Below are 25895 nucleotides of genomic sequence, written 5' to 3' on the forward strand. Positions count from 1 at the left end.
TCCAGCCTCCCTCCACCCCACGCCCCCCCCCGACACCCCGCGCCCTCTTTGTCTCCCCGCCGAGGTGCGCGTGCAGACCTGCGCCGCTCGGCCCTCCTGGCGTGCGCGGGGGGAGGGCACCCTCGGCTCCCCCGCTGGCTCCCCACCGGGAGAGCGGGCGAGCCGGAGCCCCGGTGCTGTTTGGTCTGGAGCGGAGCGGGGGCTTGCATTGATCCATTGATTGTGCGCGGTCTGCGCCTGACCTCCCTGCTCCCGGGGAAGCCGTCTCCATGGAGACCGGGCCCGCTCCCCCAGCGCCGGATTGTAAATTCCTGCAGGCAGCGGCCCGGCAGCCTGGGGAGGGGGCCGCGCGCCCGGGCGCGCAGGGGGAGCGGCCGCCACGCCGAGGCCCCCTTTGAAAGAAGAAGAAGAAAAAAAAAAAAAAGGGCACGAAGAAGGAGGTGGAGGAGGAGGAGGACGGAGGAGAGAAGCAGGAGGGGCAGTGGGAAGGGGAGGAGGAAGAAAACGAAAAGGAGCAAGAAGAGGAGGAGAAAGAGGAGGAGGAGGAGGAGAGAGGCGAAGAAAAACAGACGGAGCCCGGGAGACGGGAGAGCAAGGGAGGAAGAAAGAGGCAGAAAGGGCGTGTTTAGGCTCTGCGTCTCCCCTCCCCTTTCTCAGGTCCCGGCCCGGGGCTCCGCGCGCTCGCTCTCGGGCTCCAGCTCCCCGCGGGCGAAGCTGGGCGTCGGGTGCGATCGCCCGGGCCGCCCCTCGGGCCGCCGCCCCGCGCCCAGCCCGGAGCCCCCCGCGGGGCGCCCTGCAGTCCCCTCCCCCTCCGCCTCGCGCCTTCCCCGGGGCCGCGACACCCCCCAGCCAGCGGCCCCGCCGCGCGGAGCTCCAGGCCATGGGCTCGGGGCGCGTCCCCGGGCTCTGCCTGCTCGTCCTGCTGGTCCACGCGCGCGCCGCCCAGCATGGCAAAGCTGCGCAAGGTAAGGAAGGCGCGGGGCGGCGGGCGGCGGGGCCCGAGCCAGGGCAGGTGCCTGGAGAGTGCGTGGCTGTCAGGACCCGGCCCGGTGCCCCGGCTCCTCGGCCGCGGCCGGGGCTCCTCGGGGCGTTGCGCGCTTCGGGGAGCCTGGGGGCGGCCGGCCGGAGGGAGCTCGCCCTTCCGCGGGCCGAGGTCGGAGAATGCTCTCTCAAACGCTGCCGGGGGCTTCGCTGGGGGGCTGGAGACGGCGGGAAGAAAGTTTTCCGCCGTGCCCTCCGCCCCGTGCCCTCCGCCCCTCCCCGCACGAAAAGGCGAAGTTGCCGTCTTATCGAGGCAGTAAAGAAAAACAGGCTCTTTCGTGGTGGAGGCGACTGCCTGTCACGGGATGGTAGGGGGCAGGAGGGGAAATGTCTGTGACTGGCTTCTGGCACGGACCTTGCGTTTCTGCCTTGGGAGGAGGGGGGGATCCCTTTCGTTTCGCATGGCTTTCATTTCTTATCATAATATTTATCAAGTCCTGGGGTTTCCAATTCCATTTAAAATCCAGGTCAGAATTGCATTAAAACAACAAGGTAAAATTCCAGGCTGGGAGCTCTGACAGATCCCTCTAGGAATCGGAGAGAGACTGGGAGGCCCTCCTGCCCCGGTTCCTGACCCCAGCACACTGCCCAGCCAGCCCCAAGGCTGCGCTGGCAGAAACCAGGCTGGTGTCCCATAGCCCTCTGGGGACGGCCTCCCCTCCCCCATTGACCTGCTGCACCCCTCCCCCCACGTCGTCCTCACCCAAAAGAGATTTATATGGACAAAAAGAAAATTCCTCTTAGCAAGATTTTGCCCGGGAGGTAGATTCTGCCTATCATGGTCTTAGGGGCTCCCGAAGCCAGCCAGGGAGGTGGAGGTGTCTGAGCCAGAAGGAAAGTTGAACTTGGGAGTTGGGGAAGTCTGAGCGTCTGGCAGTCGGGTCACTGTGTCCAGGGGCCTGAGTCTTAAGCTGCCCTACACCACCGGCTTTTCACTGTGTTCGAAGAAGGTGCCAAGCCAACGCCACCCTCCTCTCCCGAAACACTGCCCCTTCCCGTGGCCCCTCCAACCTGTCCATTAACATAACTAAACACTAGAGTCCCTTAGCTGTCAAGTCCCGGACCCCACCCCAGCCTCCTTCCAGCCCCACACTGCTGCTCCAGAAGCCTTCCAGACAGCCGGCTGCCTGGACCGGCCCTGCTCACTGCGGATCTGCTTGTGTGTTTTCGTAAACAAAGCTGGCTTTTGTAGTGCACGCTGACTTACTCATAACATGGAATTAGCGGGGAGTTTAGTCTGAGGAAGGAACAGATTTCGTGCAGTAATCCAGAGACAAGATAAGGGCCTCTTTCAAGTTGGAGCCAGTGTCTGCTGGGGGGGGGCTTACAGGGGGGGTGGCGAGAGGAGAGGCAGCCTATTAAAGGGGCTCCAGGTGCAGTTTCGGACCCCTAAATGGGACAGGTGTGGGGAAACCAGGGCTCTCAAGCCTGGAGCCCAGCCCATCTGCCAGGGTTAGAAGAAGCAGCTTCTCTTACTGGACACCCCACTGGGTGCTGGGGGACACTCAGCCGAGGTGGAGGTGGCACCCTCAAGCTCCCCTGCTTATCTCAGTCCGTGGGCTACACCTGCCCCATGAGGTGACAGTACCCGCCCCACCCCCCTACCCCCACCCCCACCGTAGGATTTCAGAGTCTGGCTGGGATTAGAATGGAACCTCTCATTAACCCTAGCATTCAGGAAATCTGTGCAACCCTGCCCATCAAAGGTTGCCTAACAACGGGTCTGCAGGAATACCGCTTCCCTAGAACGAAAATGTGCAGGTAGATGCTTCAGGGGAGAAGGGGACTGTTTGGTCTGAGCCTTACAGGCTTACCCATAGTGCTCTGAGCCTCGGGAGGCCTCCCTGCCCCGTCGGCCTACCTCCAATCTATCATCAGGGCTAGGAAGCTGGCCTTTGATGCCACGTGCTTTTCAGTGGCGCTCTAGAGGGTCTGTAAATTACAGACACCCTCAGCAAGCATCTTCAAAAGAGCTGCTGCACCTCGGGAGGAGGGACACACACACACACACACACACACACACACACACATCTGTGTCTCGGAGAGTCAGAGCCATGCGATGGCGTAGCAGATAGGAGCAAGGACGTGCCCTAAGTACAAAAGAGGGAGAGAGAGACAGGACACGCTGACACCGACAGCATCCTGGACATGCCTGGGACCTGGTCCTTTCAATCGGGAATGCTGAAAGTTTTGTCCCTGTGGACCGGTGGGCGTGTCAGCTGGTGGGACCGGGAGTGAGTGAGCTTGCCGGGTACATGGTTCGGAGTGGTTTTCAAGTGCCTGTCTGTGTGTCTTAAAGTAGACAGACTGGATAACCAAGATAATTGTAAACTTAAAAGCATTAATTTGCTCTGCTTTGGGGGTGGGGGTGGGGTAGAGGTGGGAAGACAGCCTCGGTTAAAAAGACCTAATCCCCCTCGTACGGCTCAGGTTGCAGCTGAATGAAAAGGTCTCAGGGCCTCCGGGGGAATTGGTCCTGTCCCCAGGCAGGCTCTGGGACAGCCAGCTCAGCCGTTTAGTTTACCTGGTAGTTTTCTCTCCTTGTTAGGGGTAGACTTTGAGAAAGCCGCCCATTTAGAAGTCACACCGTCCCTGAGACTGAGGCCGTTCATCTGGCGGGGAACAGTGTCTCTCTGTCTCTGGGTCTCTGTCTGGGAGTATGTGTCTCTCTCCTTCCCCCCCTCCTCTTTAATGTGGCTGTTTCCTCTCCTCCCTGCTTCCCTCGGCTCCTGTGGCCAGCTCCTACAGTGAGGGGACTGTTCCTCCTAGCCCCTCCCTCCAAAATATGAAATGAAAGCCATAACCGTGTCAGCTCGTGCGGGTGGCTCCCCGGTGGCTGCTACCCCTTGTGCCCCATCGAGGCCCTACTGGAGAGACAGACAGACAGACCTCACCCTCAGAGCCTCCTGTTTTATCAGTTTCCTTATGCTCCGCCCAATTTTAAGGAAGTCCTCAGGAATCCCTCCGACCCCTCTCCGAGGCCTGCTGATGGCCTCTTCTAGGTATGGGGAAAGCCTGGAGTGGGCATATAAGTTTTGTTTTTCACTTGTCACCTCTCATCCCTAAGTCTCTGTAGGGTGGGATGGAGCGAGGGGACCGGAAGTCCTGGAAGCCTGAGCCCCTACAGGTAGAGGGAGAAGAGAGTGATCAGGAATCCCCAGATGAGATTGCTCTCTGGAACAATCTGGAACCTGAGGCCATGAGAACCAGTCTGAGGTGTGAGCAGCCGGAGCCCGGCCGAGGAGTGTGAGTTTGGGAATGTGAGGTTGTGCGTCCACCGGGGTGTGTGAGTGTGCAATGTTCATGATTCAGTGTGTGTGTGAGCACATGTGTGGGGCGCTCCGTTGAGGGAGGAGGAGGAGGAGGAGGGCGAGGGCTCGTGTGTGTTGTTTTAGTTGGAGAAGGAGAGGGGTGAGGATGGCGTGGTCGGGCGCCTTGAATGGAGGGTGGGGGCAGGGGATGCCTTCAGATCCCCTGGAGAAGGTGGAGGTGGAGGAGCTGGCTGCCAGAAGCTGCCCTGGTCTCTGTGCCGCCTGGCCTGGCCCGCTCCGGTGTGCAGGCGTGGGCCTCCGTGCCCCTCAGCACATGACCGGCGCAGTAAGAAAGAGTTCCTGTCAGGGCTGGCAGTGCTTCGGGAGGCCCAGACCTGGGGAGACGGGAGTCTGGGAAGGAGTGGGCTGCCAGGGCCTGGGGAGAGGTGGGGACAGTCGGCCCCGGGGTGGATGAATGGGCTACTCACCTGGGTGGAGGAGGGACTCAGGCCCCATCTCCAGGCTGGCAGACAGACCCTCTTCCCCACAGCCTGCATTCTGCTCCACTCAGGTGGGCGGAAGGTAAGGTGTGAGTTTTGGCAAACGCAGAGCCTAGTGCCCGGGGACACTGGTGTTCGGCCCGTTTTCCTGGACTTGTTCAATATTGCTGAGCCTCGGCCCTGCCCTGGGTTTCCACCTAAAGGCACGGCCCTCTCCACCGGGACCCTGCTCTGTCTGCTGGAGGCCCTGCCACTTGGCATTTTTCCTTTCTTCCCCCTGCCTCAGTTTCTCAAGTATCTGATAGTCCCATGTTGGGCCAGCAGCTCCCTGGAAAGCAACCCTTGAAGGAAATGTGTGTTTCTTTGTACGCACACCCTGTGGTACCCAAGGCTGCCCTTTGTATCTCCCCCTTGACACCCCACTCCACACCCACACAGCCCTTCCCTCCTCAGACCAAGGGCTTGCTCTGGAGTCGGCTGGGTCTATCGTTGTTGGCTTTCAGATGTGGGTCGGTGACCCTCTGAACAGGGCACTGGGCGCCTTGGTTTGCCAATGGTTTTTCCCCTTGTGACAAACCATAGCCCCAGAGAGCTGTGGGCTATGAGTTTTAGAGCTTTGTGCCTGGGGCTGTCTGGTCGTGGTTACAGTGGCCAAGAAGAAGAGGTTGCAGGCCCATGGAAGATGCAGGATAAGAAAACAGGCCTGAGCAATCCCTGGATGAGGTACAGACTCAGGCTCACTGGGGGAGGGCTTGTGGAAGGGTGGGATGCCTAAGGGGCAGGCCCTGGGGGGCAGGCTTCCAGAGGACGTTTTTTACAAGTTTCTAATTATATTTATTTGGAGTTTTCCTCCGGCGGTTTGAAGCTGTTAACAGCAGGAACCTGTACCCCTGCTGTTTGTTTTTGTTTCCAACCAGCTGCTTGGCCCCAGAGCGGTGAATCCCAAGGCTGACGACACCTGCCCACCCCTGCGCCCGCCTGCCCTCTCCTTGTTGCAAGTGTGTCTGGCTGATCCCTGTCTGCCCTGGTCCCCGCTTCCGCCTCCGAGCATCTGTGTGCTGGCTTTTGACCACCAGCCAGATCCAGTTCCACCCCGTCTCGTGCTCTGTGTTGCTTGCTTGCTTCAAGCTGAACTAAGCGCTGTGCTGGGGACAGGGAGGCAGAGATCCACCCCTGACACCTTTAGAAGACTTTCACGGGTGGGCTCGGCTCCTGTCCTGGCTATTGCTTCTCTCCCAGGCTAACCTCCCTGGGTGTTTCCCCATCCATTTAAGAAGACATGCCTGCAGCTCTCGAGCTGGAGGGCTTGCCGACCCCCTGTCCCCAGTCTCACGTGGCCCTGGATTCTTCAGGCCCTTCGTGCTCTGTCTTTGTGATCTTTTAAAAAATCTCTATGTGAGCCAGGTGGTGGTGGCGCACACCTTTAATCCCAGCGCTCGGGAGGCAGAGACTGGCGGATCTCTGAGTTCGAGGCCAGCCTGGGCGACACAGTGTGCTCCAGCACAGCAGGGCTACACGGAGAAGCCCTCTCTTGAGAAAAGCAAAACAAAACAACAAAACCCTTCAAAAACTAAACAGCCCCCCCGTGTGTGTGTGTGTAGGTGTGGGTGTGTGTGGGTGTGTGTGGGTGTGTGTGGGTGTGTGTGTAAGTGTAAGTGCAGGCATGCTGCCATGGCACACACATGCAGGTCAGAGGACAAGCTCAGGGGTCAGCTTTCGCCTTCCACGCTCTTTGGGGCAGCGTCTGTCACTGCTCACCACTGCGTACTAGGCGTGCCGGCTTGCAGCCTGGGGACGCTCTGGTCCCAGCCTCCCGTTTGCTGCAGGGATGCTTGAATGAGCGGTGCACGCTGCCGAACGTAGACTTAACTTGAGTTCTGGGGAACCCCAGCTCGGGTCCCCATGGCTGCGTGGTGTTTTTACCCACTGAGCTCTCTCAGAATAACCACCATAGGACACCCCTGACCCCGGGATCTTTATCTTTACAGAGAGCGGAGAAGCAGGCTTCCTCTCTGGGGCACGCCACAGTTAAGGGTCTCAGCCAGCATGTTTAACAGATAACTACAGAGAGCCCTACTCTCTGTGGTCCCTCTGTCCCACTCACCACTGGCCCCCCAGAGCCTGGCACGGTGCTTGCCCGCTGCTGAGTGGTGCCATGGGTTCAAAGATTCAGAAGCCGTGGTCTCAAGGAACTCACGGCACCAGCGGGCATCCAAGAGAGTCCTCGCTGTGATGGTGTGTGGCTAGGGGAGGGAGCAGAGGTGTTGGGAGGCTGAAGACCTTGCAGACTGAGCCGAGAACCACCACCAGTGTGAAGCAGCCTGTGCCCGAGCGCATCCCTTGGCTGCTGGCAGGGGGGAAACAGCTGTGCCCTAAGAGGGTGGGCTACACCGAGGTTGCCCACGTGTGCCGTGGGGGGCCCTGCAAGGACCCATCCTGGGCTGGCAGGTGGGCTGACAGGGAGCTTTGGAGAAGTGGCAAAGGAGGAAGGGCTGGGTACGATTTGGGGCCCTGTTCCTGCTCCGTGCCTCAGGCCAGTTGCTTCAGAAGATTCCGGCCACACGGTTGGAAGGTCCCTTCTCCAGCAATCGCCCCGCCAACTCCAGAAGTGGGACTTGCTGCCTGACACAGCTCCAGGGCGTCAGCCAAGCGGCTCAGCCGGAACCACAGAGCAGGGCGAGCTGAGTCCCCCTGGGCCCAGGGCTCACCGGGAACAGGGCAGACAGTTCTGATCCAGGCTGAAGAGGAAGAAGGGACATGCGGGGTTTCATGGACCGGTTAGCTGGCCCTGAGAGGGTAGGAGCAGGCTGTAGGAGCAGGCTGGGACGGGAAGTGTTCCAAAGCAGAGTGTGTAGAGAGGGGGGAACCTGAGGCGGCTGGTGGGCACCGCTCCTGCTGTGGTTGGCCTCACCACTGCTTTAGTCTGGGGGAGCCCTCGAGGGGAGGCAGAGCTAGAGCCTGATGCGCCAGGAGCCAAGTCCCGGCAGACGGAGACAGGCGCCGCTGAGATGGTTGCAGAGAGGGACGTTTGGAGGAGCCGCCATGTTTCCGGGTCAGACCCAGAAGTATTTCTTACTCAGAACCCTAGAGCTCCGCCGTCCTGAGGCCCCGAGCTTTGTGGTGTTTGATATTGCACAGCCCACCAGGAACATCTGGCCTCTGGCTAGGGGGACCGGAGGGCTGTCTTTGAAATGAAAGGAGAAAGGCCACACATGGTTCATGGCTACTGCCACCGAGGACAGATCTGGATCCCCATTGGCCAACCCTCAAGCTTCCTACATCTTAAGCTTCTGGCCTGGGAGGCCTCCTGTCACCCAAATGCTTCATCAGGGACTTCACACAAATCAATCCAGGCAGCGGCTCACAGCCTCTTCTGAGGAGCTGCCGCTGTGACGCCATCGCACGGGTCTCTGAGGACCGAAAGTGGTGGCACACACCTGCCATCCCAACCCTAGGGAGGCTGGAGCAGGGGGTTGCGGGTTGGAGGTGAGCCTGTGGGATGCAGTAAAAGCGTGTCTTCTGAAAGGAAACGTGAAAAGAGCCTCTGCCAAGAAGCGGCGGCGCTGGGTCTCAGGCCGGGATGATGTTCCACAGTGATGGTCTCCACTGTTGATGTCCTAAGACATTTCCTGTTTCTGTACCCACTCCATCAGTTGGACAGACTTCTCTTCCCTCAGCGTCTCGCCATCCACGGGGGCATGCCACCCACGAGAGCACTCTTGCTTGGCTTACAAACTTGACTTCTGCCTCCCCGGCAGGTAGAGCAGCTGAGGGGTCGAGAGAGCTCACCAGGGCCAGAAGATCCGAGGCGGGGTGTGTGAGCTGTGCCCATTTGGGTTCTCAGCCCCGGGGGCACTCCAGCCCTGCTCCCTCCTGGGAGTGTCTGGAGAGGGGACGGTCGGCTGCTTCCAGCCCTGGCTTCCGAGTATCTGCAGACTGTAGAAATTGCCGGTGGAAAAAAAAAAAAAAAAAGAAATTGCCGGTGGACAGCGTGCGTCTCTGCTCAGTCAAAGCACACGTGATGCGCTTTAAGGAGCCGGAGTCACTGGGTTGACGAGGAGGCCTGAGAACCTGTTGCATTATAATGAAACCTGCTTCGCGCCCCTCGGGTCCCAGCCTCCTCGCTCCCAGTCCCCCCTCTTTTACTGGCACACTTCTGTTCATACTCCATTTTTCTGGCTCACAGGGACACACGGCCTCTTCCTCCTCAGACTGTGACAAGGCGCTCAACCCTAGCTGCTCCTTAGAATCAGCTGGAAGCTTTAGAAAAGTACCCACTGCCGAGGCCCAGGCCAGATGTGCTGACTGCAGTCCCTGGGGCATTGGGCATTTTCTGGGCAGTTGGCTCTGCTCTGCAGCCTGGGTTGAGGCTCACCCCAAATGCCTCGTGGTGCCTACCTCCCACTTTCTGCTTGCGGCCGTTCGTCTGTCCTGGCTGTGCTAGATGGCCTGTGTGATGCTGAGTGTAAGGACCGCCACAGGAAACCCCCCTGCTGCTGAGACCTCCTTCTCTCCATCGCTTCATTACGGGTGCCGTCATGGTCCCCGGCTTCCTGGGGTCCTTTCCCTTTCTCTGTTCTCTTATTTTCGGTTTTCCGAGACAGGGTTTCTCCGGGCAGCCTCCCCAAGGGGTGCACCACCACACTTGGCCCGAGGTCCTCCCTCACCCTCCCTTTCTCTTTGCCGTTCTGGGGGAGTCACTTCCCTTAACAGGCTCTGTCAGTCTTGCCTGTTAGAGTACTTAGTGTTGGAAGGGAAGGATCCAGAGCCGGGGGGGTGGAGGGAGAAGAGGGGTGCTGCCTGGTCGGTGGGATAGCTCAGAGAACTGCCATGCTTCAGATTGCTGGGCCAGCACCTGCCAGCTCCTAGGCCTCCCACTGGTAGCTCAGGGCCAAGGAAACTCTTCCCAGATGGGGCTCTGGTTCCCGTATGGCTTCTTGGCCCCTTGGTGAACAAGCACGAGCAGGCTTGACCTCTGGTCTGGGTTTCTGAGACAAGGTCTCACTGTCTAACCTAGAACTCCTGATCCTTCTGCCTCGGTCCCCAAGTGTCACAGGTGTCCACCGCTGTGCCCGAGCGCGGGGGGGGGAGGGGTGTCACAGGCATGCCCAGGACAGCTCTGTTCTACAGTGGACTGTGAGGTGGATGAGGATCTCACATGAGGCCTTAATTACTAGGGAGCGGCTGGGCAGGGTGGTCCTGCCCTGTAGCCCCAGGATTTGGGGGATGGAGGCAGAAGGATCGGGCACCAGAGGCCACCCTCAGCTAATCAATGAATTCTAGGCCAGCCTGGACTACCTGTGTCCCTGTCTAAACATATACATATATATGTAATCAGTGACAACCGGACCTGGCCACCTCTCAGGAGGCCAGTGACCCCGTGCCTGCCTCTTTCCCTCTCTCTAAGTCTGCTGCTAAGACAGATTAACTCACACTGGGCTGACTGTCTGACGCATCAAGAGTGCGATGCAGACCGAAGAGAGGTGTTTCAGGGAGCAGTGGACTGGTCACTGTGCTTTGAGTCTCTGTGAGGCAGTAAGGGTTCACCCGGGTTCCTGAAATGTTGAGAGAAACGTGGGGGCCTCACATGCGCACTGGCTCTGTCGTGAGGAGGGGGCTCTGCCTTTGGGGTGCACACCTCCGAAACTCACTCGGTTGAGGTTCCGTTCTCACGGGTCCTCCTCTGCCCCTGCCAGACGTGGACGAGTGTGTGGAAGGCACCGACCATTGCCACATCGACGCCATCTGCCAGAACACCCCGAGGTCCTACAAATGCATCTGCAAGTCCGGCTACACAGGGGACGGCAAACACTGCAAGGGTGAGGCTGGGGGTGGGGAGGGGGTGCCCCAGAGGAGCCCATGGGAAAGGGGGAGCCCATGTAGTTCCCTCAGGGGCCGCTCCACAGTTCCCAAGGCCCGCAGCCTCTTCAGGCCAAGGAGGACAGCCGCACCTTCCCACAACGTTGACCAGGAGACGGGGCGGGTGGGGACGTTCCACAGCCTCACAGCCACCTAGCTGTCTGGGTTGGGCCCCCGCAGTCACAGAACTAAGGCCTGGAGATCCCCGGGGCGGGGCCTCTACTGGCCCCCTCCGGATTATGCTCAAAGGACAGTGCTCCCCAGTGGGGTTCACCCACACACAAGCCTATCTTTTGCTAGCAGAAAGCAGCCTCGGCATTCTGTTCTCAGGGTGTGGCCCTGACTGCCGGTGAGGCTCCAGTGGACAAAGTACATGTTACTTCCCGTTGATGTGATGAGCCACAGTTGCCCCCTCGGGAGCTGAGGGGTGTTGGTTCAAGGATGGCAACCCCGCCCCCCCAGCGATACCACACTTAAGGAATGTTCAAGTCCTCGGTGTGAAATGGCATGATTAAAAATGTAAAAGCGGAGCGGCCTAGCCGTTTGCCTGTGACCTTCAACACCCTGCAGCGCGCTTTCTTTCTGTGCACAGACGTGGATGAGTGTGAGCGGGAGGACAACGCTGGCTGCGTACACGACTGTGTCAACATCCCTGGCAACTACCGGTGTACCTGCTACGACGGATTCCATCTGGCACACGATGGGCACAACTGCCTGGGTGAGCAACGGAGGGCTGGCTGGCGAGGGCAGCTGGCTGGGGGCGGTGAGCCAGCCCTGCCATGGCTGAAGAGCATGAGAGGGACACTGCTAGAAACGCCCCCAGGAGAAGGCCAGGCGTGAGAGGGGTTCGCTTCCTGCCTGGGGAGGGTGACTTTGCTGTGTATACATCCTGGTTCCAACACTAAGAACCTGCGGGGCCTTGAGCGAGGGAGCTAGCCTCTGGGAATGTCAGACAGGTGGGTGTGACGGTGCCCGCCTTTAAGCCCGGGCAGAGGCAGGATCCCTGAGAGATCGAGGCCAGCCTGATCTACAAAGTGAGACCAGGATACTCAGGACTACACAGAGAAACCCTGTCTCAAAAAACAAAAAAGGGTTGTGTGCGTGTGTGTGTGTGTGTGTGTGTGTGTGTTTGGACCTTTATCTGAGGCTGCTGCTGGTGTGTGTGTGCGTGTTTGGACCTTTATCTGAGGCTGCTGCTGGTGTGTGTGTGTGTGTGTGTATGTTTGGACCTTTATCTGAGGCTGCTGCTGGTGTGTGTGTGTGTGCGTGTGCCTCATCACATCTCAGGCACATGTGTAAACAGCCCTGTGCAGCCCTAGTCCGGAGCGAGCGCCCGAGTGGGCAGGAGTGCTGTTTATGTAGCTGATGTTGGTCCTCCGGCCCTGGCCACCTCGGCTCCTTGCGGTCCTTCCTGTCTTTGGTCTCGCCCTCTTGGCCTCCAAGCCTCAGCCCGGCCCCATCTCCCTCGTCCTGGGAGCTCTGTTCCGGGTAGGACCCCCCGGGCCACTGAACTGGGCTTTGGTCAGTCACGGGGAGTTACTTGGACTGAGTGAGTGTTCCTCTACATGGAGAGGCTGAACATTTGAGATTTGAACCCTGGGTCCTCTCTCAAAGTGCTGGTAGAAGAGAGACTTAGCGAAGGAAAGAGCAGTGATGGTCAGGTCAGATGCACCATGGCCAGGGAGCCCTCTGACTGCTGAGCTGTGGGTGACCATCACCCGGGTCCCTGGCAGGCCCCTCCCACGCTGCCTCCTACTTCTCTGCCCTGTCACCCAAGGGACTCCTTAGGGACAAGGTATGAACGGCTTGGTAGAGGACAGGGGTGCTCACAGGACAGTGCATATCAGCTCTTATTGCTCTGGCCTCCACTGGACCTCTCTAACCCCAATTATCACCAAAAACTAACCACAGAGACAAGCCAAAGCAGGTACTCTGAGGGTCAGAGTTACCAACGCCTGCTCAAGGTGAGGGCTCAAAGCCTCAGCATCCCTTAAACTCTTAGGGAAGCCTTGAGAAAACTCTTTGTGGGCCTCAGTTTCCCCAGGGAGAAGTGGAGGATGGAAGGGCAGAGGTGGAGTCAGGATACAGAAGGTGAAGACCCTCAGAGCGAGCTTGGCTCTAGGGGTGGTGACCTGGGGGCACCCTGTTGTCCCCTGCTACCATCCAGGGTGTGGCCTGGCCACTTTCCCCACCCTTCCATACTACGCTGCCAGGCTGTGTTTTTGTTAAGCCAAAGTAGAAAAGCTAGGGACTAGGCAAGGAGGCCAGGCCTGGGGGAGGGGAGGAGAGCTGAAATGGTCCTCGCCCCACGAGGACTTGTGGCTGGGCGGCCATTCCCTCCATCTTCAGCACCACAGCCGTGCTGCTGTCTGAGGAAAGAGTCCAGGTTCCCTGCCTCCTGGCTACCCAGCACACCATCACCTCTAACTCCCCATCACCGGCCAGGGTGATTGGCATCCTCCCTCGTCTTTGCCGTTATTCCTCTCGAGCTGGCGTCTCTCCTGACCTCTGTGCTTAGGCCCAGCGTTTATATTTGAGTTTCTGTGTGTAGGCATTTTCCCGCCTGTGTGTCTGCGTACCACAGGCCTGCAGTGCCTGGGGAGGCCAGGACAGGACTCTGGCTTCCTTGGAACTGGAGTTACAGGCAGCCAGCTGCCACCTGGGCACTGGGAATAGATCTTGGGTCCTCTGGAAGAGCAGCTGGGCTCATAATGGCTGAACCCCCTCTCCAGATTTGAGAGGCCAAACCCAGCCTCTACGGCGTGGGGGAGGCGTGCAGTCCTCACCTAGGCTGGCCAGGTTTGGATGTTTCCTTCCCTGCCTGACCTCTGCCCTACGCGCCTCTCCACGTGCACTGAGGCTTTAGCTGACAAGGGTCGGGGTCTGCCTGCTAAGGGTGGGCTTTTGGGTCGGGTGGGGGGCGCTTCAGTCTGCCCTCGGTCTCTGGTGCTGCCGCCACCGCCCCACCAATCAACCTGTGTCGCACAGATGTAGACGAGTGTGCTGAAGGCAACGGCGGCTGCCAGCAGAGCTGTGTCAACATGATGGGCAGCTACGAGTGCCGCTGCCGCGAAGGCTTCTTCCTCAGCGACAACCAGCACACCTGTATCCAGCGGCCAGAAGGTCAGCCCACAGCCCGGGGGGGGGGCCCACCCCATGCCAAACAGGCTTTTCCGCCCAGCTCTCCCTCGGCACTCCGCAGCCCACACTCTAGAGTCCCCTCTCTCCCTGAACTCAGTCACAGCCTAAGGGCTTCACGCATAGACGCTGTATTAGAGGAAAATCTGAGGAATAAATCCGGGGTCTGGTCCGTGTGGAGTTGAGGCTGCTTTGGGGCACTCTGTGGTCCAGCAGCGTGGGTGACCTGCATTCCTGTTTGTGAGCTGCTAAGTTGCTGGTGCAGCCTGGCCAACGTCCCCTTCCGGGGCCTGGATTGGGAAGGTCAGGCAGGGGCATCGGGGTGTGTGGCCTGGTTCCCTCCCTGGACTGTGACATCCTGAGGACAGTAGCTCTGCCTAATTTGCCTACGTGTCCCATCATGCCTGTGATAGGGGCATAATAACATTTGTGGCCCAGCTGGGCGTGATGGCGTACACCTTTGATCCCTGTACTCAGGAGGCAGAGGCAGGCGGATATCTGAGCTCGAGGCCAGCCTGGTCTACAGAGCGAGTTCTAGGACAGCCAGGGGTATGCAGAAAAACCCCGTCTCTAAAAACACAAGTGGCATAGGGCATAGTACCTTCTAAACTGTCAGTCTGGCTGCTGTTAATCATCTTCCAGCGTCTAGTCTCATGTAAGCTGTTTGAGCAAAGAGACCCTGCTTTAGATTTCTCTGGGTCCTTTCTGAAGCCAGAGCCTCCTCTGCTAGCAGGCTCAGCGTCCTTAGCCCCAGCCGGTCCCTCCCCACTGAGGCCTCCAGTTGCAGCTCACACATTGCCCTCTCCTCCCTTTTTAGAAGGCATGAACTGCATGAACAAGAACCACGGCTGTGCCCACATTTGCCGGGAGACCCCCAAGGGGGGCATTGCCTGCGAATGCCGGCCCGGCTTCGAGCTCACCAGGAATCAGCGGGACTGCAAACGTGAGACCTATGAGGGCAGGGAGAGGGGCCCGGGAGGGTGTGGGGGCCTCAGCAGCCAAAGGGCAGGGGTGGGAGGAGAGAGGGCTGGGGGCATGGAGGGGCGGGGCGGGGCGGGACCCAGAGAGGAACGAAGGTGGCTCTCCAGCCTTGCAGACCTGCAAGAGGGAGAGGCAGGCTGACGCGCCCCCCCCCCCCATGCAGTGACCTGCAACTATGGCAATGGTGGCTGCCAGCACACGTGTGACGACACGGAGCAGGGCCCCCGCTGTGGCTGCCATGTCAAGTTTGTGCTGCACACCGACGGGAAGACATGCATCGGTGGGTGAAGCCCGGGAACAACTCTTGCCACTCTCGACAGGGCCAGGGTGGGGGCTGGGGGCTGCGGGGGAGGTCCCCACCGCAGGGGCTCTGGCTGCTGGGTGGAGTAACTGGCGAGGGAGTGGAGACCCGAGGTCCAGGTCCAGTGAAGGACGGCTCTGAGAGACTAGGGGGCACGCTTGGCCATCTGCCCTCCCCAGGAGTCCCCCCGACCCCCGGCTTCTTCCCACGATGAAGCGCTGCCAAACTAGGAGCCCGTAGCAGAGATGCTGGTCACCCAGGGCTGTGGGGATAACTTGAGGGACTCTGGAGAGTTCAGCTGCGCGGCTGAGCCAGGTCCCAATTGACAAGAGTGGTGGGGTGGGGACTGCCACAGCCCAGTGTCCCCCACTGTGGAACTGACGTCAGGACGCGGAACTTTTCCTAGAGCCGTCGGCCTTGGGCTGCATAGGCAACGTGGCTCCAGGCAGCCCTTCCTCTTCACCCCTGCAAACCCCCTTCCTGCCCCTCACCTGCTGGCCCAGGCCCGCCGCCCACCCGGCATCCAGTGGTGCTGACCTCCCCTGCGCCCTTGGCTTCCCACCATTCACCTGCTGCAGCCTTCCTTCCCTCCCAGCCTGAAGCCCTTTCCCTGAGTTCCCAGGCCTGGCCCGGGGCCTCCGGATATACCCTGAGTGAGCTAATTCCTTAAAGCTAACTTTGAATGCCTTATGCTGCTACGGCTTCAGCGCTGGGGTGGCTGACAGTGTGTCTCCTTAGAGGCGTGGGAAAGGAAAGGAAGGGCTTTGGCTAGGCGTGAGGCAGGGTCTGGAGCCAGGCAGAGGTAGGTGTGCTTGCTCTGTGGGCACTGCTGGCTTCTGGGGAGGGGTGCCTGTCTGGTGAGCGATGGCAGGCTGGGGAAGGAAAGGTGAGCACAGCGCCTCTGTGGAAGCCTGTGTGTCCGAGGCAGGTTCAGGGTGAGGAGTGCTCTGTCCCTTGCACCCCGGGCTCGTCACTGCAGCCACGGGACAGGGGAGCAGGTTGGCTCACACAGGCCCCCCAGCACCTGCTCCAGGTAACACATGGCTCAAAAGTGCTCCCGTGCCCTAGGCCCTCCTGCTCTGCTCTCTCTGGCTCTTCAAAGACCCTGAAACGGGTTCCGGTCTTCATGCTGCCTTCTCTCACTGGGTCTTTCCAGCCACTTTCATATTCTCCTGACAGGGCTAGTTCTTCTGCTTCACAAACCTCCCGCCTCCCCTTGGATGCCCCCCCGCCTCCCCCCAGATTCCTTCAGAAGAAGCTGCATGTGGTTCCTAAAGAGAAGACCCATGAGGCAGGACAGGGGCTCCCACAGGGAGGAGACAGGGTTCCCCACCGGCTTTCTGTTCAGATGTTCTCAAACATGGCTGCGTTTTGGGAATGCCCGTATCAAGCTTGACTACCTCTCTAACCCAAGACCCACTCTGCCCTCTGGCAGCAGCCAGCAAGACAGAACAGAGCAAGCGGGGCTGCTTCCTCCCCAGCCTGCTCCCTTTGCCCCGAAGGAAACCAGCCTGCTTTCCTGATAACCCATTTTTCTTGCCAGCCTTGGCAGGAGGAAATGTCTCGAGGGTCACAGGACACTCAGACTGAGTGGGGAGAATGTAGCTAAAGCAAGGGACTTGAGAGGTGGCTAAACGCAAGCCCTGACATCTCATGCCAGCCCTGCATACTGTGTGGGGCTGGACCCACAGCTGCCCTGAGACTCAGGATCTCGGTTGGGAGCCTGGTGTCTTTGAGGGGCCCAGGCAGGACAAAACTGAGGGATGAGGCTAATTTGGGGTCCCAGGAGTCACCATATGGGGCTAGTGGTTTGGACCCTCAGGGTGGAGGGCATGGGGGGGGGCCCTGGGGCCCAGCGGGCTGCAGCGGGACCTGCCTGGAATCTAAACGGCTTTTTTACGATGTCAAACAGGGGAGAGGCGGCCAGAGCAGCACATGCCCACTCAGGCCGTTTCTAATGGTAAATATGTCCGCTCCCCACTCGCACTCGCCGGCTTGCTGGGGAGGGCTAACCCGCTGGGGCTCCCACTAACCGCATGCCCAGCAGGAACCCCCTAGCAGGTGGGCTGTGGACCCAGCGGGCGGCAGGAGACCCTAACAGCGGGCCTTGGAACCTGGGTCATCTCCCTGGTTCCTGTCACTCCTCTTCCTCTTCTGCTTCCTCCTACACTGCTTTTCACCACCCCGGTCCCTGCCCAGCTGTCTGCACCCCTCTGTCACTGTAGCTAAAGTCTCAGCCAGTGCCTCAGTACCCACCGAGATAAGGGGCGTCAGAGTTGGATGGCCTCCCCTCTGTGGGTCATCCTTCTTGGGTTCCTACCTAACATCGACTGCCGATCTCGCCCTGACGCTGGGTTCAATAGACCGGAGTCTCTGGGTTCTGGCTCTGCTATGTGTTCTCACCAGCCAGTCTCGAGTGAGGCCCATCTTCTCTGATCCTCAGGCCACTCTTCTGCAGGGGGAGGTGTGTGTGTGTGTGTGTGTGTGTGTGTGTGTTAGTCCTCTCTCAGGTGTGATCAAAACAGCATGGAGCATGTGGTCAGTGCCTCCCACAAAGGACAGGGCAAGCTCGGCCCTCCTGCCACCCTTTCTGCTCTGAGCAACTGTCCTGCAGAGGCAGGCAGCTCTGCCCAGCCTCCCACCATGCCCATCCTGGGTCCTTCAGAGACTCTATACACAGACAGGATCTTGGTGTGGCCCCACCTCCACTCGAGTTCGTGCTGATCCAGGCCTTGGCAGCCCCCTTCCATGCTTAGAGCACTCTTTGGGGGTGAGAGCACTAGGAGCCTTGAGCTCCCCATGGTCTGGAGGACCTCAGAGAGACCACGATGAGATCAGGACATGCCAGGGACTCCCCAGCGGTGGGCTTCTTTTGGAGCCCTGGCACACTGTCCTCTTGGTGACACGGGTGGGCATGACAGCCTGCTTCTGAGAACAGCTCTTCTCTCTTGCCCCACGGAGGCCTTGGGGTGCTCGTGGGAGGATGCTTGGTGCCAGGATGGACCACAGCACTGCAGGCCCCCGTGCCAGCCTCTTGCTCTCTTGGCTGATGGTTTCCCTTGGACTCGTTCTCCAGAGCAGCTGCCTAGATCTGTTTTCCTCCTGCTCTGGCCTCTCCGCCACCAACTGAGCTGACGGGAGTCTTCGCTGAGCAAGTCTCTGAGCTTTCAATGTTCTTCCACGTTCCCTCTCTGGATTCTTCCTCTCCTTTAGCGACACCCCCACCCCCACCACACATTCTCTCGTCAGCAAAATAAGAGAGCCCCCCAGCCAGTTTATTTCCAGGTAGACATGAGGGTTTCGGGAGGAGTTAAAGGTGGGTGACCCAGCTTGGCAGTGTCATTGGCCTGCAATGTCAGAGGGGGATGAAAGGAAGGGTGGCCCTTGGTGTCTGGAGACACTCTTCCCACCAAACCTGTCCACCACGAACCCCCCACCCCCACCCCCAAGATAGGAAGAAACTGCTCTGCCCCTTCTGCTCCCTGGCAGGCAGAACCCTTTCAGCTTTCATCTCCCCTGCCTCCCCGCCCCCTGCCCCCTCAGCGCATTCCTGCCTGACAGCTCTGGCTTGTACCTGCCTCACTGCTGTCCACCTTGTTTCAATCAAGTAGGGGGCAGGGCCGCGGAGAGCTTCCTGCGTTTGTGAGGGGTGGGCGCTGGGCGGAAGGGGAGGCCGGAGGCCGGGGCTTCCGCTTTAATGCAACCCCCGTGAGGCGGCCCCTGCTACCTGGGCCAGGCATTCTGCTAGGCCGGTAACCCCATGGCCACCCACGCCTCCTCCAACAGAGACCTGCGCCGTCAACAACGGAGGCTGCGACAGTAAGTGCCACGACGCAGCGAGCGGTGTGCACTGCAGCTGCCCTGTGGGCTTCATGCTGCAGCCAGACAGAAAGACCTGCAAAGGTGAGCCCTGAGAGAACAGGAACACGGAGGCCCCTGCCCGAGGCGCGAGGCGGGGGGGGGGGGGGGAGGACCCAGGACAAAGCTCAGGGGCCTCTCCCCCTCAGCTGGAAGCCCAGCTAGCGCTTTGGTGCCTCCTGGCCTGGCCCTCGCTCCTACTGGCCCAACCCTGAACAGATGCCGAGCCTGACCCTGCGGGTCAGATGCTCCCCGTGGCTCTGGGGTGATGTCTGCCTTAGAAAGGCTGTACTAGTGGGACTCAGAAGTGGCCACAGCAGAGCCTGGCCCAGCCACACTGTGGTGTCCCCGCTTCCGCCGCTGTACCTGGCTCCTGGGGGGCCTCCTGGTGCAGCTGAGGGACCATCTCAGCAGCCATTCTGCCTCCCCTCCTCCCAGGCAGCTGGGATCTGGGGAAGATGGGAAAGCGGAGGGGAGGGCAGCCATTTTGAAGATGAGGACTCCTGTCTCTGTGCTCTGGTCATGAGGAGCGGGGGGGGGGGGGGGGGGGGGGCCGGGAAGGAGGGCATGCGGGGCTCCTTTTTCTCTGTGTCTTTTGGCCCCAAGGCTGCCGGTGGGGGAGGGCTGGGGCAGCCGCAGCTGAGAGGTTTCCTGCTGGGAAGGACTGTTGACAGGTAGGCTAAGAGTGAAGGCCCAGCCCCTCCCCTCCAGCCGTGCTGAGTGGCCTGGGACCCGTCCGCCACCAGCTTGAGGAACTTGACCTCAGGAAGGAAGCTGCTCACCCGCTAGCACCAACCGCTGCCAGGCTGAGTCTCTCCAGACCGCTCCAGTCTGGTCTCCTGGCTGGACCCCTCGTCCCCAGCATCTTCTCAGCCCTTCTGCCTCTCTTGGAAGTCCTCTCTGGCCTCCTCAGGCCAGCTCCTCTTCCCTGAAGGCTGCCCCTTCACAGCAGGTTCCTCTAGGCTCCCAGCTCACACTCCTGACCCAACCTTCCTGCAGCCCGGGAGTCAGGGACTTGAGAGAAGAGCCCTCCCACAGTCTTGGGAATGGCTGCCTGTCAGCTGGGGAGTGAGGGATGTGGGCTCAGTACTCACCTGCTCCCCTAACTCCAGGCAGTTGGTCCCTGCTGGCCTCGGCCGTTGCTGGCCTCCGCCTCAGGAGAGTAGGTGTTACTAACGGCCAGACGCCCTAAACAGGAAAGACATGGAGACAGAGGGTGATGGCCCAGTTAAAAGGGACAGGCCAGGGCCCGCCTTGTGTGTGTGAGGAAGAGAGCGTGTCTTGGTGTTTGCTCCGGGCTTTCAGTGTTGTCCCTCGTTCCGTCCTCCTCCCAGACATAGATGAGTGCCGCTTGAACAACGGGGGCTGCGACCACATCTGCCGAAACACGGTGGGCAGCTTTGAGTGCAGCTGCAGGAAAGGCTACAAGCTCCTCATCAATGAAAGGAGCTGCCAGGGTGAGCGGGCCGGGGGTGGGGGGCAGCTGTCAGGGTGAGCAGGCCAGGCCCAGGAGGGGGGGGGCAGCTGCCAGGGTGAGCGGGCCAGGCCCAGGAGGGGTGGGGGGGCAGCTGCCAGGGTGAGCAGGCCAGGCCCAGGAGGGGGGGGGGCAGCTGCCAGGATGAGCGGGCCAGGCCCAGGGAGCAGGTTCCTAGGCGCAAGAGCAGCAGGGAGGCCAGAGCCCAGGCCCCCTGGGAGAAGGAGCCTACCACAGCAGTGGCATGCTGCACAAGGGCAGTGGGGCCCTCCTGGCAGGCCAGCCCTGTGCTGAAGCACACAGCTCAGCAAGGGGTCAGGGAGCTTTCGCCACAATCCAGGTTTTTCCCAACGTGGCCTGCTGCAGAGCTAGGTCATGGCCCACAGGTTCCAGACCTTGGCTTTTGTCATGTTGGGCTATGGTGGCGCACGTCTTTAAATCCCAGCACTTGGAAGGCAGAGTTAGATCTCTGTGAATTCGAGGCCAGCCTGGTCTACATAGTGCGTTCGTTCCGGGGCGGCCAGGGCTACACAGAGAAACTGTCTCGAAAACAAACAGAAAACCCCAAACCCCGAAACTCCAAACCAAGGGCACAGAGGGAGTTGGCGCTGCTCAGTCATGGACCCGGAGTTAGTCGGGGGTCTTGAGTCAGGTGCCCCAGCACAGACTCAGTGGTTCAACTCCTGGCCCTTCCAGACATAGATGAGTGCTCCTTCGATCGAACCTGCGACCACATGTGTGTCAACACGCCCGGAAGCTTCCAGTGTCTGTGCCATCGAGGCTACCTGCTGTACGGCGTCACTCACTGTGGGGGTAGGCCAGCTCCCACCCAGCGCCCCCCCCCCCCGGCCCTCACCTCTTCACCCTCCCTGTGCTGGCTTGTGGTAAGGGAAGAGCTCGGGTGGGTGTGTCAGGTCTACACCAACGCGATAACAGAAAGGGCAGCTTCTGAAGGCCAGGGGGACCAGGGAAGGGCACCCTGCCAGCCAGATGTTTGCTGGAGGGTTTCACGGAGCCAGAGTTCAGCCTTGAACTCCTGACCCTCCTGCCTTCGCTTCCCGAGGGCAGAGCCCGCAAGCCCCCACGCTCAGACTCTGCCTCCTGAGTATTTGTAAGGATGGTGCCAGGAGATCTGCCCACCCGGCAGACCTGTGACCATACAGTCGCTCTGTAAGGTACTCACGCCGTGTATCTGGACACTTAGCAGAGGTCCTCACGCACAGCCCCAGGCCTCGGCTCTCACGCCTCCGCCACGTGTCCTCCTCCCCCCACAGATGTGGACGAGTGCAGCATCAACAAGGGAGGCTGCCGCTTTGGCTGCGTCAACACCCCGGGCAGCTATCAGTGTACCTGCCCGGCAGGCCAGGGCCGCCTTCACTGGAACGGAAAGGATTGCACAGGTGGGTGGCGCCCTCTGCTGGACGGGCCTGGCAGTGCCGCTCCAGGGCAAGGTTGGGATCCTGTGGGAAGGTGTGAAGGAGAGTGGGCCATGCCAACGGGTCAGACCTGGTTTAAGATGCACCCTGTCTCCTTGGGCACACACGTACTTCTGCGCATAGGTGCTCTGTTTTTCCGAGTTAGCCGTCTGGGGGAGAAGGTGGGCCCGGCCCGGTCCGTAGCCTCAGGCCTTGCTCCCCTTCCTAGAGCCGGTGAAATGTCACAGTGGCCCAGGGGCCTCGAAAGCCATGCTCAGCTGCAGTCGGTCTGGCAAGAAGGACACGTGTGCCCTGACCTGCCCCTCTCGGGCCCGGTTTTTGCCAGGTATGTGGGAGGCGGGCAGAAGAAGGGGAGAGACTGGCTCTTCAGTGGCTCCTCTTGCCCCTGGGATTGTCCAGCCACTGGGGGTCGGGGGTTGGGTCAGAGCCCTGACAGGCCCCTTCCCTCAGAGTCGGAGAATGGCTTCACGGTGAGCTGCGGAACCCCCAGCCCCAAAGCTGCCGCAGCGCGAGGCAGCCACCCTGGAAACAGCACCACCTCCAGCTCCTGCCATGGTGAGCCCCGGCTGGAAGGCCCTCCTCCATGCCACAGACAGCGCCAGTTTTCCTCCTGACCCTTCTTCCTGTACCTCAGGTGTTACTTTGTAATTCTCCGGCTCTCCCACCTAGCTCCTGGCCTACCTTGTTTTTCACCTTCCTCACTCCTCAGCTTTGACACCCTTCAGCCCCCTCCCTCCCAGCCCTCTCCCCCCAGCTCTGCTGAGCTGCGCTCACCTCTCTAGAGGCTGCAGCACTGCCGGTCAAGCAGAGGGCCTCCTTCAAGGTCAAGGATGCCAAATGTCGCCTGCACCTGCGAAACAAAGGCAAAGCGGAGGAAGCCGGCAGAAACCCAGGGCCAGGTCTGGACCTCACTCCCTCGGGCTCCGCCAGGCTCTGCCCGCCCTCAGCCCCTGTCCAGCCAGTCCCCCATAGCCTGCACTTTGGACAGAAAAGGGGGAAGCTGTTGCAGGCTAAGGCTCAGGAGGTCGCTCAGGGCTGTCTGGGTGGGCAGAGAGGGAGGCCCGAGGTTGAGGTTGACAAGGCTTCTGTTTCCAGGTGGTGGACCCTGCTCTGACTGCCAGGTCACCTTCATCCACCTCAAGTGTGACTCCTCTCGGAAGGGCAAAGGCCGACGGGCCAGGACCCCTCCAGGCAAGGAGGTTACCCGGCTCACCCTGGAATTAGAAGCTGAGGTCAGAGCTGAAGAAACGACAGGTGGGCCTAGGGACACTTCTGGGTGGAGGGCCAAAGAGGAGAGCGCACAGCCTGGGTCCGAAAGAGACGAGCAGGGGTGGAGGAGGGCACCTGGACTCTGGGCCTATCCTCGAACTCCAGGAGGATGGCCCCTGTCATGCGTGCCCTTCTCCTGCCATCGCTCCCCTGCTTTCTGCTTGGATCACCCTCTCCCTCGCTCTCTGACTCACCCGTCCACCCATCACCAGCTGGCTGCGGGCTGCCCTGCCTCCGGCAGCGGATGGAGCGAAGACTGAAGGGGACCTTGAAGATGCTCAGAAAGTCCATCAACCAGGACCGATTCCTGCTGCGTCTAGCGGGCCTCGACTATGAGCTGGCCCACAAGCCGGGCCTGCTAGCTGGGGACCGAGCAGAGGCAGCAGAGGTCTGCCGGCCTGGGCAGCACCGAGCGGGCACCAAGTGTGGTAAGGGAGCTTGCTGGGAAGCAGGGGTTTGCGGCTGGGGAGCGGGGGAGGCCCGACTCGGCCGTGGCTCAGAGGAGGGCAGGTCCAGCTCTCAAGGAGTGAGGTAGCGCAGACCCACGGTCCTCTCCCTGGTCCCAGGCAGGGCCGGGACGCCAGGCGGGGCCAGCAGCCCTCCTGCACACAGGCATGACCTTCCCACCTCTAAGGATTCTGCTAGTTCCCTGAAAGATTTTCCTCCTATCTGGAAGAGTGGGAAGGGGAGCCTTAGGCCCGGGTGGTGGGAGAGGGGGGTGGCTAGCGCGGCCGACTCTCCCTCAGTCAGCTGCCCGCAGGGAACGTATTACCACGGCCAGACGGAGCAGTGTGTGCCATGCCCAGCGGGCACCTTCCAGGAGAGGGAAGGGCAGCTCTCCTGCGACCTCTGCCCTGGGAGTGATGCCCACGGGCCTCTTGGAGCCACCAACGTCACCACGTGTGCAGGTGCCAGGGGAGCAGACAACACAGACTGGGCTGGGGCGGGCACGGGGTTCCCCAGAGGGCAGGCCCAGGCTCCAGGCCACTCTCCGAGCTGATGTCCTGTTCGTGTGCCTCTGTTCCCTGGGGCTGGGTGAACCCTCGGAGTGAGCCGGGACCAACCCCGTCAGAGTTGGGGCCTTGCTTCGTTGCAGGTCAGTGCCCACCGGGCCAGCATTCAGTAGATGGGTTCAAGCCCTGCCAGCCATGCCCCCGGGGCACCTATCAGCCCGAAGCAGGACGGACCCTGTGCTTCCCCTGTGGTGGAGGCCTCACTACCAAGCATGAGGGCGCAGTCTCCTTCCAGGACTGTGATGCCAAAGGTGAGCAGGCTTCTTACTCCACAAGGGGTCTCCCTGACCTCAGCTGCCCCCCAGAGCGCCCCTGCCCCACAGACCTGAGTCTGCTATGCCACACCATCTTCCCCCAGAAGGGAAGACTCAGCTGCTTAAGCAGGCACCCAGCCTCGTTCTCAGAGCTGTGCCTTGGGCCAAACCTGGGGATACCGGTAACTCGCGACCTGCCGCCCGGGCTCCTTTGCTGCCCAGTGCCAGCAGAGAGGGCAGGGTGCTGTGGCCAGCCACTCGGGAAAGCTTTTCCCTTGGCCTCAGTTACGGCGGGGAAAAGCAGGGACCAGGTCCCTGGGAGACACTTGGGGACCGTGACCTCCCGATTCTCCGTGACAAATGTGTCCTGCCTGTCCACGGGCCCAGATGCCCGCTCCCCTTCTGTCTCAGCTCACGCCCCCTCCGCTCTTGCCTGCAGTCCAGTGCTCCCCGGGGCACTACTACAACACTAGCACCCATCGCTGTATCCGCTGCGCCGTGGGCTCCTACCAGCCCGACTTCCGTCAGAACTTCTGCACCCGCTGCCCAGGAGACACCAGCACCGACTTTGACGGCTCCACCAGTGTGGCCCAGTGCAAGAGTGCGTGGCAGGCCGGGCCGTGGGAAGTGGGGAGAGGTCTCGGAGCCACGTGCGTGGGGAAAAGGGGTTGGTGGGAGCAGAAGGCAGGGCTGGCCAGGGGATGCCTAGCCTCCGTGTGGTCCCCTCTGACTCTCCACCTCTCCTCGCTCTGCCCACTGGGGTGTGCAGATCGGCAGTGTGGCGGGGAGCTGGGCGAGTTCACTGGCTACATCGAGTCTCCCAACTACCCCGGCAACTACCCAGCTGGCGTGGAGTGCGTCTGGAACATCAACCCCCCACCCAAGCGCAAGATCCTGATCGTGGTCCCCGAGATCTTCCTGCCTTCCGAGGACGAGTGTGGCGACGTCCTGGTCATGAGGAAGAACTGTGGGTGACTGCACAGCTGGCCCAGGGAAGGGCAGTGGGGTCTGCCTGGGAAAGAGGAAGAGCTGGGGCCGGGGAGAGAGCCGTGGGGGACTGAGGCTAGGCAGGGCCCCGGGGGCTGGGAGCCAGTACTGCTAAGTGTGCTAACTCGGCCCCTGGCCTTTTTGCTGTCCTGGTCTCATAAATGCCAGTTTTAATACGCTGCGATCATGCAGTTGTCAGTCTTGTAGAGGAAGGGTGCAGGGCTGTGTTTGGGGGTGGGGGGAGCCTCTGTCAGAATGCCTGGGCCCTGCTGCCCCTCTGACCTGCTGTGTGCCTTGCCAGCCTCACCATCCTCCATCACCACTTACGAGACCTGCCAGACCTACGAGCGTCCCATCGCCTTCACGGCCCGGTCCAGGAAACTCTGGATCAACTTTAAGACCAGTGAGGCCAACAGTGCACGTGGCTTCCAGATTCCCTATGTGACCTATGATGGTGAGCGAGGGCAGGAGAGGTGGAGAGGTGGCTGGGTGTCATGAGGGAGCCAGGAGGGCAAAGAGAGTTCCCTGCCTCA

The 25895-nt window shown here is 60.6% G+C and overlaps 1 protein-coding gene and 1 long non-coding RNA gene across 7 annotated transcripts in view; one reads left to right on the top strand and one right to left on the bottom strand.

The window, feature by feature from the left end:
• The first annotated feature begins 449 nt into the window (after nucleotides 1-449).
• Nucleotides 450-25895, top strand: part of Scube3 (signal peptide, CUB domain and EGF like domain containing 3) — a 30405-nt gene continuing 4959 nt past the window's right edge. The window contains exons 1-21 of one of the 6 annotated variants that reach the window (XM_060369161.1): nucleotides 459-965; nucleotides 10489-10611; nucleotides 11244-11369; nucleotides 13640-13774; nucleotides 14607-14732; nucleotides 14934-15050; nucleotides 16984-17031; nucleotides 18858-18974; nucleotides 20264-20386; nucleotides 21100-21216; nucleotides 21678-21803; nucleotides 22048-22164; nucleotides 22290-22394; nucleotides 22622-22738; nucleotides 22935-23093; nucleotides 23321-23536; nucleotides 23855-24016; nucleotides 24205-24372; nucleotides 24815-24976; nucleotides 25145-25342; nucleotides 25664-25816. In XM_060369161.1, the coding sequence (XP_060225144.1) occupies nucleotides 881-965; nucleotides 10489-10611; nucleotides 11244-11369; nucleotides 13640-13774; nucleotides 14607-14732; nucleotides 14934-15050; nucleotides 16984-17031; nucleotides 18858-18974; nucleotides 20264-20386; nucleotides 21100-21216; nucleotides 21678-21803; nucleotides 22048-22164; nucleotides 22290-22394; nucleotides 22622-22738; nucleotides 22935-23093; nucleotides 23321-23536; nucleotides 23855-24016; nucleotides 24205-24372; nucleotides 24815-24976; nucleotides 25145-25342; nucleotides 25664-25816 (2800 nt within the window). In that variant the 5' untranslated portion in view covers nucleotides 459-880. Of the gene's footprint in view, nucleotides 966-10488; nucleotides 10612-11243; nucleotides 11370-13639; nucleotides 13775-14606; nucleotides 14733-14933; nucleotides 15051-16983; nucleotides 17032-18857; nucleotides 18975-20263; nucleotides 20387-21099; nucleotides 21217-21677; nucleotides 21804-22047; nucleotides 22165-22289; nucleotides 22395-22621; nucleotides 22739-22934; nucleotides 23094-23320; nucleotides 23537-23854; nucleotides 24017-24204; nucleotides 24373-24814; nucleotides 24977-25144; nucleotides 25343-25663; nucleotides 25817-25895 lie in introns of those variants that run through there. The other 5 variants (XM_060369162.1, XM_021630125.2, XM_060369163.1 and 2 more) reach the window with 5 other exon arrangements.
• Nucleotides 18336-22746, bottom strand: LOC132648316 (uncharacterized). The gene is made up of 6 exons (XR_009586681.1): nucleotides 22614-22746; nucleotides 21587-21863; nucleotides 19712-20117; nucleotides 19296-19378; nucleotides 18646-18966; nucleotides 18336-18418 (listed from the first exon to the last, which is right to left on the bottom strand). It is a non-coding gene; the product is annotated as an uncharacterized LOC132648316 (long non-coding RNA).

Source organism: Meriones unguiculatus, chromosome 16, assembly GCF_030254825.1.
Source record: "Meriones unguiculatus strain TT.TT164.6M chromosome 16, Bangor_MerUng_6.1, whole genome shotgun sequence".
Classification (NCBI taxonomy): Eukaryota; Metazoa; Chordata; class Mammalia; order Rodentia; family Muridae; genus Meriones; species Meriones unguiculatus.